Consider the following 21,203-nt stretch of genomic DNA (forward strand, 5'->3'; position numbering starts at 1 on the left):
ACCATTTTATTTATAAAGCTGCAGTGTACTCCCTCATTAAGTGCTGAGCTTTTTAAATGTATTAACACTGAACAATTGAGGGTGTGCTTAATATCCCATTAATGAAGATGAATCCAAAAAAATGGATTCTGTTCGCTTCTTCATTGGTAAAAATGGGAGTCTAAGGGGGTAATAGTTTTTGTTCAGCTGAAAAACAATCATCCTCTGACATTTACTGAGTTATAGCAAAAAGTCTTTGTTGTCAAAATGTCAAAAAGCATCACAACTAATAACTTAGATGTACTCTATCATTTTAGAATCAACTTTGTCCTGATAACGGTCTCAATCATGAACTTTATTTTCTTGAAGTCTTAAAGGCTAGTTTGAATATTTAATATGCTGACATGTAATGCTTTGTTTTTCTTCAGCTCTTTATGTTCATGTGTTTAGTTAACAACATTTAAAACGAGTCCTACTTCTCTACCTCAGATCCTCCCCAGGACAACGGAGGCTCCGAAGCTCTAACATACCTGCTGGAGATCTCCGAGGGATGTTCTGAAGGTACTTATGTCCGTCTGTGCCTCCATCCGTGTTATCCATTAAGCTAACTGAAGCGCTTGTTCTAAGCCCATCATTATTGAACTGAAAAGTACAATCTGACCTCCCTCCCTGGAGTCTGTCCTCTCTCCATGCGTTCATTTCCTTCACTTATTCCCCTAAGAAGAACAGCGGACTTAATTAACTCTTTGTGAGCATCAATTGAGCGCACAGCGTCGTTCAGATTTCCTCAGATCTGCACTGCGGGACATCCAATGTTCTCTTGGTCCTTTCAGTCAGTATAGTGGAACTAATTGCTTGAGTGTGTATTTATTTGAGATCTGTTCAGAATCAATGAGCAAAAACAGGTAGATCGAGGCTCTTAAAACTCAGCTTTTCTTTTGTCATGCTGCTTAGCAACACCTGTAATTACCAGTCCACTGCATTAGTTTAATTAGGCATAAATAGTGTGAGTTGTTAATTCACCTCTTAGCTTTATTACCTGCATTAGCTTCAGTTGTGTTGAGTTTAGATTGAGATATTTGTAAGAAATAGCCACGAATAATAACTCCTGACTGAACCTGAAACCTGGCTGCAGATACAAAATCCATGTTTTTTTTTTTTCTTACTGAGAGTTGAAAGACTCTCCTGTGGAAAAGTGGTGCCTCTTATCTAGTAGTGTTTATGTAGAAAAAAAGTAATCCTGCTCACTTTTACAAGTTTAGATGTGTGTCACTGTGTGAGAAATATGACAGGAAAAGGCTGTTTCTGCCCGTTTTCTCTTAATCTCTGAGGCTTTTGTGTGATTTTGTGCAGCGGTCGAGCGCTCGTGTTCATGTATAATAACATGAAGACGGATGATACCTCTTAGAAGGACTGCAGGAACACACCACACATGAAGCTTTAACTTGTTTAAACTCTGTTTGACTCCTTTTCGTTCGGTGCTGTCTCACTCTCTCTCCCCTGCGGTATCATACCTTTTGAATTACAATATTCAAGTAGTAAATCTTCATACTAATGGCACCATTGGCTTTATTAACGTCATTAAGAGGCATCAATATTCATTTCCGTCAGTTTTGTAACCAGTTAAAAACTCCTCATAGGAGCTTTAATGTTCAAAATGTGTCATCTTTTTTTAACTCGTGCCTTTGTGGATAACATTTCACCAGGTGTGGTTGACAGGCATCAAACAGGAAACATAAAGTTACCAAATTCGGACTCCAAAGTGCTGATTAGTACACGGCATCACAATTATCTAACCATTTACAACATTTTAAACAATTCAGAAAAGTTCATGGATGCAGATTACGTTAATAAAGTTACGTGTCGTGTGACGGGAAAATCTGTCTGTGTTACTTTTTCAAGTTAATCTTAACTCTACTTCACATGGAAGCAAGGCTATGTTAATGTGTTTATGAGTTAGAAAATGTTCCATGCGTTGATGTAAACAGGATCTATATTTGTGTCACATGAGGTAGCACTCGCATCTCATCTCACACAATCCATCAACGGACGAAATCCTGACGTGTTGTTCAGGCGTTGACTGGGTTAATGTGGTGTTGTTGTTGTTGTTGTTGTTGTTGTTGTTGTTGTTGTTGTTTTTTTAATGGTAAATAATGAGTTAAGTGCAGCATGAACACAACAAAGCAGCTCACTTGTGCGTGCACAGTATGTGTAAGGTTGAGTGACGGTGTTTTATTGTGTGTGCAGCGAGTCAGTGGGAGGTAGCCTACAGCGGCCCAGCGACAGAATGTGTTTGTGAGCGGCTGACACCCGGAACCTTCTATCGCCTACGTGTGTGTAGCATCACCACCGGAGGACACAGCCCCGTAAGACACACACACAACACACTCACACACACACACACTCAAAAACAACTTCACCTTAAAATATCCTGGAATAGAATAATCTAGAAAATGTTTCTAAATGTACGATATGCTACATTTCTGCTAGACAGTCAAACTGTTTAATAACTGATGTTTTCATGTCTCTCTTGTAGTGCACAGTCAGTGTCCCGGTCCGTACACTAAGCATCCCACTCGGGCCCTGCCAGCCACCAAGAATTGTGGGTAAAGCCAAGCACAAGGAAGTGCAGTTAGAATGGGGTAAGTGCAGACGAACATGTGCACTGTTTGCTTATATTTACCAGATGTTTTTTTTTTTTCTTTAGTGAGGCAACTCAATTCCCCTCCGGCTGCTTAATTTGTTCCCCCATCAACTCTGAAGTGACCTTAGTCAACCATGTTTCAGCTTAATTTAGCCCATTAAATGCCTAAGCCAGCCTCATAGCTGCTTTAACTGGACCCATTATTGCAGATTAGTTGTATCTGTTGGCAGGCAAAGGTCTGCTGGCCTGAAACAGCGAGGAAGTTCAACATTTAAACGGTTTAAAACAGCTGGCCAGAGCTGAAGTCATTACTGGCTGGAACTGAAGGTCAGACAGAATGTATTGGAGGGTTTCCCCCACTGTCTCCTTCATTTAACTTTAACTGTCCTGAGACCAAAGTGAAGCAGATTGTAAAAATATCCAGATTGAAATCTAAAACTAAACACATTACGAGTAAATCCTAAAGTTTATCATCATAGCTGTTCACTCTCTCCACCACACCTGATTTTGATTATTTGTCTTCTAATCAGTTTGATTATCCTTCCCTTCTCTCTCTCTCTCTCTCTCTCTCTCTCTCTCTCTCTTTTCATAATAGAACCCCCTGTCTCAGAGGGAGTGTGTGAGGAGTGTGTGTTTAGTCTGGAGATGAGTGAGGGGGACACAAAGCCAGAAGAGGTGTATCATGGGTCAGAGCTGCAATGCACTGTGGGTAGTCTGCTACCAGGTGCCACATACAGCTTCAGACTGAGGGCCGCCAACGAGGCCGGGGTGAGAATTACACACACACACACACACGCACACACAGACAGACACACACACACACACACACACACACACACACACACACACACACACACAGCAAGAACATTGTCAGTGAAATGAAAAAAAGGTCAGGAAAAACACATCCAAAACAAATCTTCTCCGCTGCAACATCTTTAAGTTTGAACTGTGACATCAACAAGTCTGCTTTGACAATTAAATCTAATTATCAACTTGACAAGCATGAAATTCTACATTTATTGGCTCATTAAAAGCATAAAATCTACTTAGTGAAAGGAGTTCAGAGACCTTGAAACATCTTGATATGGACTCTTAGTTCAGATTACAATGTCATTATCCTGCAGACCCACAAAGACAATAACACACGGGGGGAGTATGTATTAGGTAAGCTCCTTGGTGCACTGACAACATCTAAGTTTGGCTGCAGTTGTGTTCAACAGGCTTCAGCCAATGTTTGATTGGTTTGATCATCCAGACTCGAAGTGAATCAGCACTCAGACTGGCTGATCAAATGCAGGAACAAACACTTAGAAAGACCAACATGAACATGCACCAAAGTAAAAACAGAACTTGTTCTCTTACAAAACACACACACACACACACACACACACACAGGTAACGTGGTGTGACGTTTCATGAATCGTTTGATGTTGTTCTTCTTTTTAGTTCGGAGCATACTCAGAGCCAACAGAAGTGACGACTGCAGCAGGTCCTCCTGGCCAGTGTGGGGCGCCACTCCTCACTTTCACCAGTAATACCTGCGTAACGCTCAACTGGGAGGTGAGGCACACAAACATTGTTTCCACAGGCCTCTTTGAAGTTGTCTGTCATGCCTTCTTTTATTTTTGTCCATCTAAATAAATAAAAAAAAATGTTTTGTCTTCATTGGCTCTTTAAGATAAGTGAGTAAAACTCTGCGTGTGTGTTTTTCTGCTTGTTGCAGAGTCCTGAGGGTTCGGGTTCAGACATCTCAGAGTATCGTTTGGAGTGGGCGAGGGAAGAGGAACCTATGGAGCTCATCTACTGCGGCTCTGACACACAGTGTGAACTTTCAGACCTGACGCCTGCCACAGATTTCTGCTGCAGGCTACAGGTAACACACACACACACACACACACATTTCAAACTCTAAAATTTGGGATTATTGTCCACTTTGAACCTTGACTTTGCCTACTGTATCGGATCATCCCATGCTTCACTTTTTTAAAAACTTTTCTTTACATAAATTTCCTGCACGTAAATCTATTGAATAAAAAGTTAACTTTGAGTTGATTGGACTCAGTCAGGAGTAAAAGGCAACATTAACACACAAATGTTTGCCAAGGGGCGTTTCAGAAGACAAAACACGCAGACAGACGACTACTGAAAGCTTTATGATAATGAATTCGATTTGTATTCTGGCTCTTAATGTGGAGCTTAAGAATGTGCTCCTTCTCTCTGTCCTCTGCTCCTTCTCTCTGTCCTGTCCTGTCCTCCATCTCTCTCTCTCTCTCTCTCTCTCTCTCTCTCTCTCTCTCTCTCTCTCTCTCTCCTCGTGCCGCTCTGACGCCTTGAATCCAATAACTGCATGTTTTATCGCTCACTTCTTTGCAAGGCTCATTTTTAGCTTTAAGGGCGGCTCAAGGACATCCTCATGTCCTCACAAATGCTTTGGTGTGATATTGTGCAGCAGTCGAGCGCACGCGTGAGGTCGCGTTGATGGAGGACTGCAGGAACGCACCACACGTGAAGCATTGACTCCTTTTCGTCCTGCGCTGTATGAAGCAGTGCATGTTGATATACAGCACACTTTATGGGAACACTTTGAACAGACAGTCACATTTCTCTTCAGGTTTTCAAGCCTCATTTAAACAAATGTGACAGAGGAACATAGAACAGAAATACCACGGAGTCATTTTTTTTTTATGATAGACTCTTAAAGAGTTTGCAGAAAGATTTTAGTCAAGAAGATTTAGCAAACTGAAACTAAATTGGATTTTCGTCCAAGCTTTTAAAGTTTACCAGATGTGTTTTTTAAACCTTTTTGTATGTGTGTCGTGTCATCATTTCTCCTTTGTTTTTTGTGAGGATGGACGGTAATCTGTTAAAGTTGAATATGATAGAACGGGGTTTAATAGACGGTACTTGAGGATGATATAAATGGTGCAAAAGCAGAAGAAATTGACTAATGTTCTTCCACAGATAATTTGAGTTCATCTCCTCTGCTGATTATTTTAGTCTCTTGTCTTTTGCTTTCATACACTTTCTATTGCTCTGTCTGACTTTTTTCACCTTTTCCTCTTTTCTCTTTTGACCTTCTTCACCTCTCTTTGTCTCTTAACTCATCCACTTGTTTTTATTTCTCTCTTAACCTAATTCACTTAATCCAGTCTGCCCTTGGATTCTGCCATCTCTCTCACGTCTCTGCCTTTTGTGCCTGTCTCAGGCGGTGAATCAGGCCGGTGCCGGTCCTTACAGCGAGCAGGTGAGTTTCCGGACGCCTGCGACAAACCCGGACCCGGTCTCTTCCCTAACCCTCCTGGATCTCCCGACCACCTCGGAGTCCGATCACTCCCCGTCTACCTGCCTCCTCCTGAAGTGGGACGAGCCAAACAGCAACGGGGCGGAGATCTCGTCCTACGTCATCACCCTGGACGACCAAACCATCCCGGTGGAATCAGGGACGAGTCACCTCGTTACGGACCTGCAGCCAGACAGCGAATACAGGTACTGTGAGGATGATCACGTGTTGACATTTTAAAACCTCTACCCCACTGTGTGGCAGGAGGCACCAACAAATATCAAATATGCTTCCACAGATAATGATTGATCCAAACTATTGGAGTGAAACGTCTTTGACAGTCTTCGTCACTTGGCCTTTATCAGCCTCTCGTTGTTGTCAGTCAAACACAGACACTGGCCTCCCTCTCCCTAATGAATAAAAAAACCCTTGAAGGAAGATTTCTAATTCATCCCATGTGTCCTTCAATTAATTTATTCTTCTTAATGTGAGAGAAAAGCAAAAACATTAACAGAGCTCCTGTGAGGAAACTGTGTTTCAAATCTCTATTCCATTTGATTGTCTGACGATATATTTTGACACTATAGCTCTAAATACTTCATGAGAATATTAGTCGTTGGAGGGAAGAAGCGCAGGCTACAACCAGACAACATTAGAAGATGCACTATGTATGACCTTCCTGATTTTAGAGTAAAATACCCTTCAAATTCCAGAGTTATCCAAAGCTCCAGTATCAGTTGGGGGTTGTTGTTGATTTTTTTCTTTGGTTGCCATGAAAACGTCCATTTTCAGAAGTGCCCAGCAAACATACTGGGAGAGACTTCCTAATGGATTATAACTAGCTTTGAACATTTGGCGGAATTCCAGTGATGATTAATGATGATGAGGTGGACAGATTATGCGAGGGTCCATCTGAAAGGAAACGAGCAGAAAGAGCCAGGAACCTGGAGGTCTGACTATACATTTGGAAAAATCAAATGTAACTTTATAATTGTTTTTGTATTGGGTTATGAAGGAAACGTGATCACAAACGGCCTGTCCAGATGTTTCAAGGTCACATTGAGTGGCTTCAGCTCGTGGCTCAATCACTAATTCAACTAGCAGAGACAACACACAAACCCCGCCTACACCCTCTCTGACTTTAAACATTTCCTCACCTCATCCTATTGATGACGACCGCTGCCATTCGATGAATACAAAGAACCTTTACCCATTTAATGAAATCACTGCCAGGTTTATATTTCTCTAGAGTACAGAACAGGGAAGGACATTCGATCCAGTCGAAGTCTAAAGAGATCTCAAGACTTTCTATTGTTTTCTGTTGACATAACTGAATCTTATCTTCAGACATTATTACAGGACTTTAATGAATCCTGATAATAACCATTTTATGTCTGCATCAACAAGTTCACAAAATATACTACTCAGGTTAAACGAGGATGTAGTAGAATGATAGTAGTTGTCATTGTATATATTAGTATATAAAGCTAGTTAAAGCCGGTCAGCAGACAAATACTGGGGAACCTGGATCAGCCGCTCCTTTTGTTGTTGTCTCTGTAAGCAATTCTGGGTTTTTTTCTCGAGTGTGTTTTTGTGGCATGCGGCTGATTGTGTTGTGAGTTCTTTGAATTGAGTGGGAAAATGGAGTGTATGAAAGGTGAGGGGAGGTGTGTTATTGCAGAGCGATCACACACCATTGTTGTCAGTCGGAGGTTGTTTTTGTCCCAGATGTCACTTTGCTCTATTACGTAATGGAAGCCACAGAGGCAGAACAAAGTGTATGTGTGTGCATCTGTAAGCAGATGTGTGTGTGTGTGTGTGTGTGTGTGTGTGTGTGTGTGAGATACCTTTTGGGAGTTTGTTTGGCTGCTGATGATGATAATTCAGATTGTTATTTACAGCAGTTGGGTACTTCATATATTCCTCTTTTACGTAGGTGTTTATAGATCAGGGTGGAGACTGTTTGTTCTGTCAGGAGTGAAAAAATAGATCATGAGTTTTAAATTGATTCTCTTATTTTTTGGAAGAATTGTATTTTTAATTAAACCTTCTACACCTTGATACTGATCATTTGTAAAGCGTTGAAAGCTTAAAACAGATTTAGCTGAGGCACAGATGGCCCAGTGGTTAGATGGCGGCCCAAGTACAGAAGCTGCAGTCTTCAAAGCGAGCGCTCGGGTTTAAGTCCAGCCTACGACGTCTTTCACTCATTTCATTCCTTCTAAAAAAAAAAAACAATCATATTTAAAACATATCTATCGGTCGGCAGATTAATCCATCAGGCTCTAGTTAACGTGAATTTAAACCTGTAAGACTCTGTTTGCTTATAGATTAGAGCAGATGATAACTGACCAGGGGGGGGTTTTTAGTCAACCACTTTTGAATGAGGACATTTCTTCTTTCTTGGTTTTCCTCAGTTCATGAATCAAAAAAATGCACCTGTCCTGAACATTGATATTTATATGATTATTTAACTAAATGGAATCTCTCATCATCAGATCTCTGCTGTGTAATCCCTGGCTCTCTCCAGTCTTCTGTATCCATCACCATCATTTAATCCATCTGTTTAATAACCCAGATGGACCAATGTTGCCCTTTCTGTTCAGTCTTCAGCCAGCTGCATGGATTTATAATGAAAGGTTGAAGTTACAGAGAAACGGCAATTAAATGTCAGACGCTAGATGTTTTCTAGCCGAGGGCCTCTGACAAGGATGCTAACCAGTTGATTAGATACTGACTGAAAAGGTTTTGAAAAGCAGATTGGTTTCCTGGAAGATAGGCAGCAGAGAAGAGTCAATCAATTTCCTGCCAGTTCTCCTCGATCAGCAGCCGATATGTGTGTCCGTCTGAGTTTACAAATACACTTTTGAAACAACTTTTAGAAAAGGTAGTTTTGCTTTTTGGAACATAAAATCTGAGTCTAAATGCGAAAAGAAAAAGAGCGAAATTGCTTGGAAATCTTGTGAAATAGTGCAGCATTGATTTCTTGTTTCATGCACACTACTACGGTAAAGATACAGGAAAAACGTGGGCTAACAAGTCTCTGACATAACAAAGTCCCAGAGAGTACAGTGAATCGTAATGGGGAGAAATGGAGGAATGGTAATGGAGGAAGGGATCACAGAAGCACCCAAGGTCAAAGATAATACACCAGAGCAGCCTTTTCACTGACAATGACTGTGCCATTAGACAAAGAGGTATGAGAGCACACAAGGTTATTTAGCACATAACCATCCTTTATGTCCCAGTGCAAAATTCCATTTTTGCCCCACATGCCCCTACAGAACCAGTTCCTAGACCATTTTTAAAGCAGGGATTGTCTTCCTGATTCATTTATTTGAATCATGTTGTGTAATGCCCGGGATAACAAATCCTCTCTTTTTCCTGTGTTGTTTTTTTTTTTTTTTAGTGTGCAGATCCAGGCTGTGAATTCCATCGGCTCCAGTCCCATGAGTCCGGCCCTGCTTGCGAGGACACGCCCCCTCCCTCCAGCTCCGCCCCCTCTGGAATGCTCGGCGGCTGGCCCTCAGAGCCTAAAGCTGAAGTGGGGTGAAAATGTCAGCAATACACACACGCGGGCCCTGTTCGCTGATGACATGGTGTACACGCTACAGATGGAGGACAAGAACCACAGGTGGCGTACACACACACACACACACACACACACACACACACAAAACACCATACCTCATTATTTACCTCATGCTATAGATAGATAGATAGATAGATAGATAGATAGATAGATAGATAGATAGATAGATACATAGATAGATACATAGATACATAGATAGATACATAGATACATAGATAGATAGATAGATAGATACTTTATTGATCCTGAGGGAAATTCAAGGCATCCAGTAGCAGTATACAGACAGGCAGGACACAAGACATTAGTTACAGATGGATTATAGATGGAAAATTGAGGCATCTTGCTGTTTTCCAGGACACACATCTTCAGAATTAGATCCCAAACAACTAAAGAATACTTCTCTGCGCACCTCCATCTGTGTGTTTAGCTATTCAATCGATTTACAGAATGAATACAAATGCACAAAACTCCTGAAATTTCCCAGAGAGCTGCACTAAGCTGCAAAGCTGAACACAAACGGGCACGTTTTTCAACTCGACATATTCTGGATATCTTCTTTCAACCCATCATAATATTTTCTGTAAGAAGTCAGAGGGACCTGATGCACAAACTGTGAAATCTTTATGCAAGTATTGAAACTGCTTCACAGTCTTGCAGCCAGTATGTTGCAATAACATGGTGCAATGATTTAACGGCATGAACTGTAACTTACTTTAACTGTAACTCTGTGGCTTCCTCTGCCGTCTTAGATATATTGTAAACATTTCACTTTAGTCCTATTGAAGTTAAAGTTGAGATTTAGCCCTTCTGATGTCTCGCCTTCTCTATGAAAGTCATGAAGTGGGGGGGGCATAATGATCGCACATCTGTGTTGCCATCAGAGGCAGTAGCAGAGGCTTTAAAGGTGCGAGATGGGATCAGTCGAGCTGGCGGGGGAGAACAGTTCTCTGTGTGTGTGTGTGTGTGTGTGTGTGTGTGTGTGTGTGTGTGTGTGTGTGTGTGTGTGTGTGTGTGTGTGTGTGTGTGTGTGTGTGTGTGTGTGTGTGTGTGTGTGTGTGTGTGTGTGTGTGTGTGTGTGTGTGTGTGTGTGTGTGTGTGTGTGTGTGTGTGTGTGTGTGCTTTCCTTAACACTGTAATGAAATGCGAATTCACAGCCTGGAACAGCAATATTTCACCGTTGAGGAATCAATATTGATGCACAAAGACCTAACGACAGTGGAGCTTTAGTGTTGCCCTGTTGCTAAATTGCAATTCTAAAAAGGGCTTATAGCCTCTGAGGCTGTCTTGATACGTCATATCTTTCCTCCTGAGAACCCTCCACATGTTCAGGCAGCGACGTTTCCCACTGTGAGCAGCGTGTGTGAGAGGGTGAAGGGGCAGGGTGTCATTTTCAGAAGTGCATGTGTGAGAAAAGGGGCGAATGCTTTTTCTGCTTTACTTCATCGGAAGTCATAAGCTGATAAAAAAAACAACTGGACATGAAAAAGCTGGACAGTGGATAAAAAAAAAAAAAGTCCTTCACTCTGCTCGAATATTTGAATTTCAGAAAATCCACAACATGGAAAAAAAAAAAAGCCTCTCGAGAGGTACGTTTGAAAGCAATGTCCACAAACTTTAATTGAATCTGTTGTATGAAAATACAGCAAGCATGTGTGCTCAACCACACGTGTCCCACCTCCATCAGCAAACACATATGATGCCTTTAGCATGATGCTATACTTTACATCTAAAATTTATTTATTTATTTAAAAAGGGACGGTGTACATTAAACAACATTTAGACGATTTAAATGTACCCAAATTTGCCGAAGCAGCAAGAAAGCAGCAAGAGCAGCAAGAAAGCACGTCCCAGGATTACACCAATAAACGTGTATCTTGTGTTTCCGGTTTAGTATGGACACCCAACATTTTATGTAGTTATTTAAATCTGTATCATCATAATGCATCATATTTAATAAGCTTTGCATGTAATCGAAAGAGTAAATAAGGCCACTGAGTATTTTCTTTAATTGTCTGAATTTTATCATATTTTTGGTGCTTGATAAAGAAAAGGGACTTTTTCATAAGTGAAACTTTTGCCATGATCAGAAATTAAAACTGGATGTGCTCCATCAGACCTTTCAACCTTCTTGCACTTCCACTTTTTCTCAGACACCTTTCCCCACCGCTGGGCAATAAAGCCATTCAGGAACCAGATGGTCAACACTACACACACACACACACACACACACACACACACACACACACACACACACACACACAGTTTTTCTGTGTGTGCAGTAACCAGATGTACTAGTGAGTTGTCACGTTGAGGGCATCCGGAACTGGCGGGGATACAGCCTCTGATAATCAACCCTTCATTAAACGGACTGGTCAGACAGGAGTGACCAGCAGCGAATTAGGGAGAAGTAAAATTAGCAGACAGAGGAGAAAGAGCTCAGACGGGGACTTAAACACGCAAGGAGGAGGAAAAGGTTAGATCTGTTAGCACTAAGAGATTTTTGGAATATATTCAAGCTGAAATGGGAAAGAGAGTAAAAAACACAGCACACCTCAAAGCAGTAAAGAGCAACAGTTATCAGCCCACCTGTCACATTGTGTCGTACCATCCTTCTGTCCAGCCCTCTAACACTAGCACTGGCCAGCGATCGATAGTTTAAATTAAGGCTTGGCTGGCATCAGGTTGGCACTCACTACCCTGGCACCCCTGGAATGGTCCGGAGAGCAACACGCAACAGATGGGACCCCATCAGGTGATCTGTTCACCTGTCTCTCTCTCTCTCTCTCTCTCTCTCTCTCTCTCTCTCTCTCTCTCTCTCTCTCTCTCTCTCAGACACACACACAGATACAAACCAAGAGGCATGCAGGTAGAAAAACCTCACAGTCAGCTGGTGAAATGAATAAAGAATTCACAGAGAATTTGATACGCCCTTTAGTTTTGTGAACAGGGATTATTAAGGCAGTGTGCTACTCTGTGTGTGTGTGTGTGAGACTGTGGTTGGATGCATCTTTGTTTTAAAATGCATTTATCTGCATGCGTCTGAAGTATTGAGCAGAGGGTGTTTTGATAGTTTTTTTAACTTGCACATTTGGAAAAAAAGAAAAAAGAAAAATCAATAGAAGCACATGTCCTGTCTATAAAGGAGTTACAACGTTTTAAATCAGCTGTTGCTCTCTTTCTTAATTCAAGGACAAAACGCACCTTGAATACTTGTCCATGTGCCTCGTTTTATCCTTGAGACAGACCTTTTTTTAAGTTAAGACAGTCTTTAATTGCTCAGGTTTACTTCAAGTGTCCCTTCCTGCACTCGGAAAGTATACTTTAAGGAGTACTTGTCGTAAGTAGGGCTCAATGAAAGCTTTTAGTCATCTCAGCAGGAACACAGGTTGCTCATTACAAAACTCACATTTTGAGTGAGCTCTTACCAGCAAGCTCCTTTTCTTTCATGCGCAGAACCATTTTAAAATAATAATAATAATAATAATAATAATAATAATAATAATAAAAAGTCACTCCTGACACATGTGCAGGATAAGGTCAGCACACAGATAACAAGTACTGTCTTGTCCACAGGCAGTATAGTAATAATATGATAACCTCTTTAAAAACAAGGGTTGTGGCACCGGCAGTGTATATTTCTGACTCTGTCCACTAAAGCCCCAAAATACATCAAAAACAGACAGGTTTGAGGTGTCGACAGCAAAAGAATGAAGAACCATGTGTAGTTATAATTAAGTCAAATACAAGATTCTTAGATATAGAAGTAAAATATATTTACAAACTGAGGTAGTACACTTAGTTAGCTAATGTATATGCTGAGTGCATTTTCAGATGTATGGAAATCGACAATAAGCTGATTTGATTGGTATAAACGGTACAGATAGATAATTGCAGCACTTTCATTCAGACACAATACACAAAGATAATTTCTCTCTCTCTCTCTCTCATCTTCGTCATTTCCTAACCGGAGGAAACTGCCCTTTTCCTCAATAATCGACTGAACGGATCGTAATGACTCATGTGGGATTCTGGGCTGATTCAAGCAAACAGCTTTGTACTTAGGATTCGTTACCTGCAGCTACAGGTGGTCATGAAAAGACATTTACGTTCTGGATTTTCTGTGCATCGTGTGTGTAGAGGCTCATCAACAGGTGATGCTGGTTTTTTTTAAGGACTCCTCCGCCTGCTCATGCTATTTACCTCTTTCCCCCTGTTTACTCTCCCATCACACTTTATTAGAATGAATTAGTAGGATTTGTCTGTATTGATTAAATTGTCCTGGCAACCAGATGCTTCAGCCGGATTTGAAGGGCATCTCGAAAAAGAGAGGGATATGTTTATCTTAGTAAACGCACATATTGGATAGCCAGCTGCAAATTACATTTTTGATTTAGCAAATAAATTCCATTAGTGTCATTTTGTAACCACATGGCATTATCATCTATTTGTGTATTTGACTTTGGCTGTCCCCAGCTCCCTCTGGCTGTCTCTTCCTCTTTGTCTGATTTCATTCATATACCGTAAATTCCGGACTATAAGCCGCTACTTTTTTCTCACACTTCGAGCACTGCGGCTTCTACTCCGGTGCGGCTAATGCATGGATTTTTTATGGGGGACAATGAACTTCTGCCGCAAAAACATTTGACTTCGTCACGTCGGATCTTAATATCAGTCATTTTGCGCTTCATGCACGCACCCTCATGATGGAAAACACACGGAGAAATACATATGATGCAGCTTTCAAGTTAAAGGCGATCGACCTGGCTGTCAAAGAAGCTAACAGAGCTGCTGCACGTTAAGATGACACTGACAGCGACAACAGAGACTGAGGAAGTGAGTAATGAAGTCATTCTGAGGCAGTGAATGGATGGACTTTTTCTTGTGAAATATATTACGGTCATCTTTTTCATCAGCCGTGTTACAGACACCGTCGGCTAGGCTTCGTATTGTAACGGTTCATGTTGTAAAGTCAGTAGTTGATAATGTGTTCATAATTCCGATTATGTGGAGAGTCAGTGAATGCACCAGCGAGAACGTGTCGAGTGGCTGTATGAGAGAACGCTGGGGGAGAGAGTTGGATTGTTACGGCAAGTTATGTGTTGCTCTCTGCTGTAAACGGCGTGGTCACGGCCGACAGTGATCGGGTTATTAAAAGTTATTAATATTTGAACGCTCCTTTAACGTCCGTACGGACGCTACAGTATTTGCGGATGTTACCGGTAGCCTACGTCTGTGTAAATAGCTCTTGTTATAGCGTGGACACCTGCGGCTTATAATCAAGTGCGGCTTATATATGTACAAATACATTTATTTACCGTAAATTCCGTACTATTGAGCGCACCTGGATATAAGCCGCACCGGCTAAAAATAAGTAAATAAATGTATTTGTACATATATAAGCCGCACTTGATTATAAGCCGCAGGTGTCCACGCTATAACAAGAGCTATTTACACAGACGTAGGCTACCGGTAACATCCGCAAATACTGTAGCGTCCGTACGGACGTTAAAGGACGACGAGAGCGTTCAAATAATAATTTTTAATAACCCGATCACTGTCGGCCGTGACCACGCCGTTTACAGCAGAGAACAAAACCATAACTTGCCGTAACAATCCAACTCTCTCCCCCAGCGTTCTCTCATACAGCCACTCAACACGTTCTCGCTGGTGCATTCACTGACTCTCCACATAATCGGAATTATGAACACATTATCAACTACTGACTTTACAACATGAACCTTACAATACGAAGCCTAGCCGACGGTGTCTGTAACACGGCTGATGAAAAAGATGACCGTAATATATTTCACAAGAAAAAGTCCATCCATTCACTGCCTCAGAATGACTTCATTACTCACTTCCTCAGTCTCTGTTGTCGCTGTCAGTGTCATCTTAACGTGCAGCAGCTCTGTTAGCTTCTTTGACAGCCAGCTCGATCGCCTTTAACTTGAAAGCTGCATCATATGTATTTCTCCGTGTGTTTTCCATCATGAGGGTGCGTGTATGAAGCGCAAAATGACTGATATTAAGATCCGACGTGACGAAGTGAAATGTTTTTGCGGCAGAAGCTCATTGTCCCCCATAAAAAATGCATGCATTAGCCGCACCGGAGTAGAAGCCGCAGTGCTCGAAGTGTGAGAAAAAAGTAGCGGCTTATAGTCCGGAATTTACGGTACTTATTTTTAGCCGGTGCGGCTTATATCCAGGTGCGCTCAATAGTCCGGAATTTACGGTATATTCATCACATTTTATTGTCAGAACCGCCTCTGGAGAACCTTCTGAGAAATGTATGCCCCCCTTTCAGAAATTCTCTTTGTTTTTTTCCCCCTAACTTTGTGTCTCTGTAAGATGATAAAGAAAGCTGTTTCCTCAGGTTCACCATATTCAATCCGCTCTCTTTCTTTTCCTTCCTTTCCCCTCCATGTTCCCACATCTCACACACAATCATTTTTTCACATGTTCTACACATAAACAAACCTGTTGCTCCTGCTCTGTTCTGCAGCTACATTAGCTGGCTTGATTTCTTTATTCCACTTTCTCTTCATCCTTTTTTTTTTTTTTTAACAAAAATACATTCTGGCACTAATGGGAGTGGAGGGGCGCCATGGCAACCTGGGAGGTGCAGTGCATAGACCCTCTGAGCGGGGGGGGGGGGGGGGGCACAGAGTTTCATTCAGTTGTCGTCATGAAAAATAATTATCCATCCACATTTCGATCGTCAATCCCATTTCATGGCCTCCAGCCCTTTTGAAATACGGTTAATCCTTATCATCCATCACGTGTCGCTGAGCCCATCCATATGTTAATCCATCCTCATTTCTTCGCCCCCTCCCTCATAAACTTTTTTTCCCGTGCCATTCTCTTCTTTATGTAAACCTATTTGTTTTTTCCAAGAAGTCAGCCAATAAGCCAGCCTCTGAAAACAACCTTCACCTCATCTCTCATGCTAACCCGCTCAATAAGCAGCCATGCATGACACAATCCATGTAAGGAACAGAAGATCATGAACAGGTTTACTAAAAAAACGACATATAAAAATTACTTAAACGTATTTCTGCACTTTTAATGACCCTTTCACCGTCCCTCCATTACTTCATGCATCAATTTTGGCCTTTCAAATATTGAATTTGGAAAGAAATTTGTCCTTGATTAAAATCCAACCAGAACATGCCTATGCACACTTATTTATTTATTTATTTATTTACCAAAAGAGATTAGTATTAACTGTCCAGTAAGTGGTTTTATCATGATTTTAGTTCCATCCTTCCATCCAGTAATTGTCATCGGGTGAGACTGAGGCGGTTACATCCTGGACTGGTCGCCAGTTAATCACAGGGCTGACGTATAGAGATGGAAAACCAGTCACACTCACATTCACACCTACATGCAAGTTAGAGTCACCAATTAACCTTACAAGCCTTTCTTTGGACTGTGGGAGGAAGCCAGTGTACCCGGGGAAACCCCACGCATGCACTGGGAGAACATGCAAACTTTCAAACCGGGAACCTTCTCACTGCGAGGCAACATCGCTAACCACTGCGCCACCGTGCAAACACAGGATTTGTGTTAATATGTGCAAATTGAATTTGGACAACATCTTTGTTTATTTATCATACTTCATATTGTCATCACAATGTTGAACAAGTTAATCACATCGCGTCATTGTCTGAGGTCGTACGGTCTTACTGAGTGTGTGTGTGTGTGTGTGTGTGTGTGTGTGTGTGTTCACTGTAAGACCTGGCAGCAAGGCAAAGGATTAACATCATCATATATCAGCCAGGGAAACACATCACCTCTCTATAGTGCAGCTACATAAAGAGCTCATCAAGAGTTATAGCCTTTCGACTAAGCCGTGACCTCCTCACTCTCTCCTCTTTTTCCTTCATACCGCTGATCCTTCATCACTGTCTCCGCTCTTATAATTACCTCTCCTTTTCCTCCTCCTATATTTCTCCTCCACCTCATATTGTCCTCTGACTTAACTCCTCTGTCTTTGCCTCCTATCTTCTCCTCTCACTTGCCCCCATCACCATTGTCTTCTTCTCTCTCTCCCATAACTCCCGTCCTCTCTCCAAACTTGTACCTTATTTTGCTGCAAAGCCGATAGCCGAGATAAATAACCACTTCACAGCTCAAATCCCCCGTTTCTCCTTGATTCAAGTCATACGCTAACTTATCATTCCTCCTGCAGTCCATCAATCTGTCCCTCTAGCCATCTAAAAACGTATTTGGTGCTGGTTTTGATCAGATATGTGACTAAGTCCTGTCAGTGTTGGTCCTGTGTGGTTATAAATCACCACTATCTTTGTTAAGATGTAGTCCTCTCTCGTCCTGCCAGCATCACTGTTTCCGTTCAAGGTCTCAACCACTTATTTCTCAATATAGAGCCTCGTCTAGGCGATGTATGCTACATTCATTTTGATGGAGTTCAAACCTGTACCAGTTGTTCTATAGCTGCAGATGTAAACATAATACAGACTAATATTTAAAGTAACAAAATCATGTTCAAAGGGTCTATTTATATATATATTAAGTTGGACTAACCATGTCATTCATTCATAAGAGTAAATAAGCACTTTAACTTATAATCCATGTTTTAAACCAATCCATATCCTAAACATTGCTATAATCCATCCCAAGACTGTTTTCCCTTCTTTATGTGTTTCTGTCTAGATTTGTCATTTATTTTCTCTCTGTCCTTTTTCTTTATCTTCTCTGTCCAGGTTTGTGACGATCTACCACGGTCCCAGTCACACCTACAAGGTCCAGCGATTGACCGAGTCCAGCAGCTACAGCTTCAGAATACAGGCCATCAGTGATGCTGGGGAGGGTCCTTTCTCTGACACACATACCTTCTGCACCACCAAGTCTGTTCCCCCTGCCCTAAAAGGTAAACTATCAGAGACAGAACATGTTTTGTTGTATTGTGAAATATGTAGGATTTATGTCATTTAAGTTTTTCACCAGCAAATCTGTTTTAAGTTTGTCAATGATCTTTTTCTTTGGTCATACATAACCAGCTAAAAAAAACTCCAGGAGTGAAAATTAGAAATGTTTTAGCCCGTGAAGCCTAAACAGTTGTAGCCTACAAAATAAGCTGCGCAGCCTACTTACACAATCGGCTATGCAAGCTAGGCTAACCTAGAAGTCACAGTAGCTTCAGTAGGCTTAACTTAAAAAAAAGTCCTTTCTTGTCGCCATAGTATTAATCTTACTTTAAGTGCTCATCCTTACTCAATGTAGGTGTTTTTCCTGGTCAAGGGAGGCAAAGACACAACATGGAAAAGGCCCAAATCCCTCAGATCCCAAGCAGACACAGAGACCATTTTTAAACTTCAACATCAAGTTGGTGTTTTCACAATAATTAATTAGCGACATACTTAAAGACAAGCAAAGCCTTGCTCCTGTTCAGCATTTTCAGTTGACATGTTTACTGTAGCTCTGCTTCATGATTATTGCCTCCAGTATGTGCTCCTATAGCTGTAAACTGAGAGGCAGTGGCTTATTACAGCTATAATAATCACAGTCAACAGTATCCTCTCAGGTGATAAAACAAGAATAGATTATGATTATGGCTGTGAGGCTGTAAATGTGCAGCGAAGCATCGACATATCCATAAACAGTCCTGTTACTGCCTGTGTGAAACTTCAAAAAGGTACTCTGCAAACTGCCATTCATTCAGAACAATGGAGAACAGGGAGACTTCATTTATAGGTATCTATTTTAGTTTATTAAAGTTCACATATTATTCTCCTTTTCAACCAGTTTGAATAAGTCTTAGGGGTCCCCAAAATAGCTCTGTAAAGTGTCTTGTTGAAAATCCACTCTGGTCCTGTATGTGATCATGTCTGTAAACCCTTCTATGTCGTCCCTGCTCAGAACAGGCTGTCTATGTGTCTGCTGCTTTAAATGTAAGTGAGCCGTGTTTGACCGCGCCCCTCCATGTAAGGGATGTGGCTCTGGCTTTTTTGCAGCATGCCTGATTTTTAATGGTGAGAAGGCAAACTCAGTGGTGCTGAACTAACACCTAGCTGTGGGGACTCTCCCCCCTTGGGGAGGGGTTACTGTCCTTTGTGATGTCATGAAGGGAACAGGCAAAAGCGGGCAAAAGACAGAGAGGATGGATCGTTCTCATAGTTGGGGGTTTTGTGTACAGACTAGGGACACTTATTAGTGTGTCACTTTATGGTAATGTACATTTTGCATAAATTGTGAGCTTTAAATCTATTCTACTGTTAGTAAAGCAGTTACCACAATCAGAAAAACAATAGGCCTATTTGTGATAAATATTCCTGGTGAAAATTATGCAAGTAGTCCCCATGTGAGTTATGTCTGTGAATCAGCTCTGAAAAAATCGACTTAGGTAAGGTAGATTTTTTTTAAGAGTACAAACATAGAAAATCCAAATTATATTTAAATATTTTTTTCCAATTTCTTTGCCAGAAACAAATCCTGTCTTGTGATTTAAACAACGTTGATGTTGATGTTGATGTTGATGTTGATGTTGTTTAATCCTTCAGCTCCAAGAGTGCACCAGCTGGAGGGGAACGTGTGCGAGATCACATGGGAGACAATCCAACCAATGAGAGGAGACCCTGTGAGCTACGTGCTGCAGGTGCTGGTGGGACGTGAGTCAGAATACAAACAGGTGCGTCTCTCACACTCACCCAGACAGACACGGGTCACATGAGGACTGTTCAGGACTGAGAGTTAAGGTGTCTCGCCTCTGTCCTTCTTCAACTATTTGTTTAAATCTTATTTTTATGGAAATGTGTGCAATCGCTCAAAATGTTTTTCTACTCTCCCAGAGGAGAAGGAAAATCAATTTCGCATTGAGAGTGAAGGTATTACAGAGCACCCAATCTCCCACACACCTAGATGTACATTTACATATCGGAAAATCTCAAACAAATACATACACTATGTCTTCACTGCTCTGAAAGTCTGTGCAGCTAAAGGAACCTTCAGCAGTACACTGAAACATACTGAAGGATTTAACACTGGAAAGACTCTGACTCTCACTATATGGGATCGGGTTTCCTGCGGTTTGAGAGATGAGCGGAATAGCAAACAAAAGGCATTTATCTTCAGGGCAGTTTTACTCTCTGTTATTGAATCACTGAATCATTGGGGGAAACAGAAGATGATACTCACCAACATACAAAAACACAGCTGTGTGTAAATGTGCCAATTTTAGGGAATTGTGTATGGCATAATGGCATAATGAGCACACACATCAGCAGTCACTATATCTGCATACAATGTAAATGTAGGTCTTTATGATCCCTTATGCCAGCTCCTTTCCTAATTATGCAGAACAGAACCACAGTAATGTGTTGCTCTGGTGTGTTTTCAGTCACACACAAAAAGCATTCAAATTGTACTGTGTCCTTGATATTGTATTGCCTCATCATGATTGATCTTTTATGTGACAATCATGTGCAAGACTGAACGAATATTGGTTCAATGACTTCCCGAAGAACATTTCAAAAAGACAGTGACTTTTTGTCTCCTTGGAGGTTTGCTGAAGTAATATTGAAATCTGTTTTGACAGTGTTGTGGTTTTCATTTGAAGTCTTTCACTGAAGCTTGAAGCAAAGTCAAGTTTTATAAACGTCATTACACCTTGATGAAGGAAAGGTTAGCCCAGAACAACTAGTCAACATTAAAATGACAATAGCACATGCATGATATGTATCAGGAGAACA

The 21,203-nt window shown here is 41.3% G+C and overlaps 2 protein-coding genes across 2 annotated transcripts in view; one reads left to right on the top strand and one right to left on the bottom strand.

The window, feature by feature from the left end:
- nceh1a (neutral cholesterol ester hydrolase 1a) overlaps positions 1-21,203 on the bottom strand; it is a gene marked incomplete at its 3' end in the record, with an annotated part of 204,343 nt that overhangs the window by 157,967 nt on the left and 25,173 nt on the right. The window lies entirely within an intron of this gene.
- The window catches only part of fndc3ba (fibronectin type III domain containing 3Ba), a 49,957-nt gene that overhangs the window by 23,054 nt on the left and 5,700 nt on the right, over positions 1-21,203 (top strand). The window contains exons 13-22 of the mRNA XM_079369746.1: positions 469-540; positions 2,227-2,345; positions 2,516-2,621; positions 3,219-3,391; positions 4,070-4,183; positions 4,347-4,496; positions 5,829-6,109; positions 9,313-9,537; positions 18,219-18,385; positions 20,016-20,143. Coding sequence (XP_079225872.1) covers positions 469-540; positions 2,227-2,345; positions 2,516-2,621; positions 3,219-3,391; positions 4,070-4,183; positions 4,347-4,496; positions 5,829-6,109; positions 9,313-9,537; positions 18,219-18,385; positions 20,016-20,143 — 1,535 coding nt within the window. The remainder of the gene's footprint in view (positions 1-468; positions 541-2,226; positions 2,346-2,515; positions 2,622-3,218; positions 3,392-4,069; positions 4,184-4,346; positions 4,497-5,828; positions 6,110-9,312; positions 9,538-18,218; positions 18,386-20,015; positions 20,144-21,203) is intronic.

The sequence above is a fragment of the Symphodus melops genome (genome assembly GCF_947650265.1).
Source record: "Symphodus melops genome assembly, chromosome: 19".
Lineage (NCBI taxonomy): Eukaryota > Metazoa > Chordata > Actinopteri > Labriformes > Labridae > Symphodus > Symphodus melops.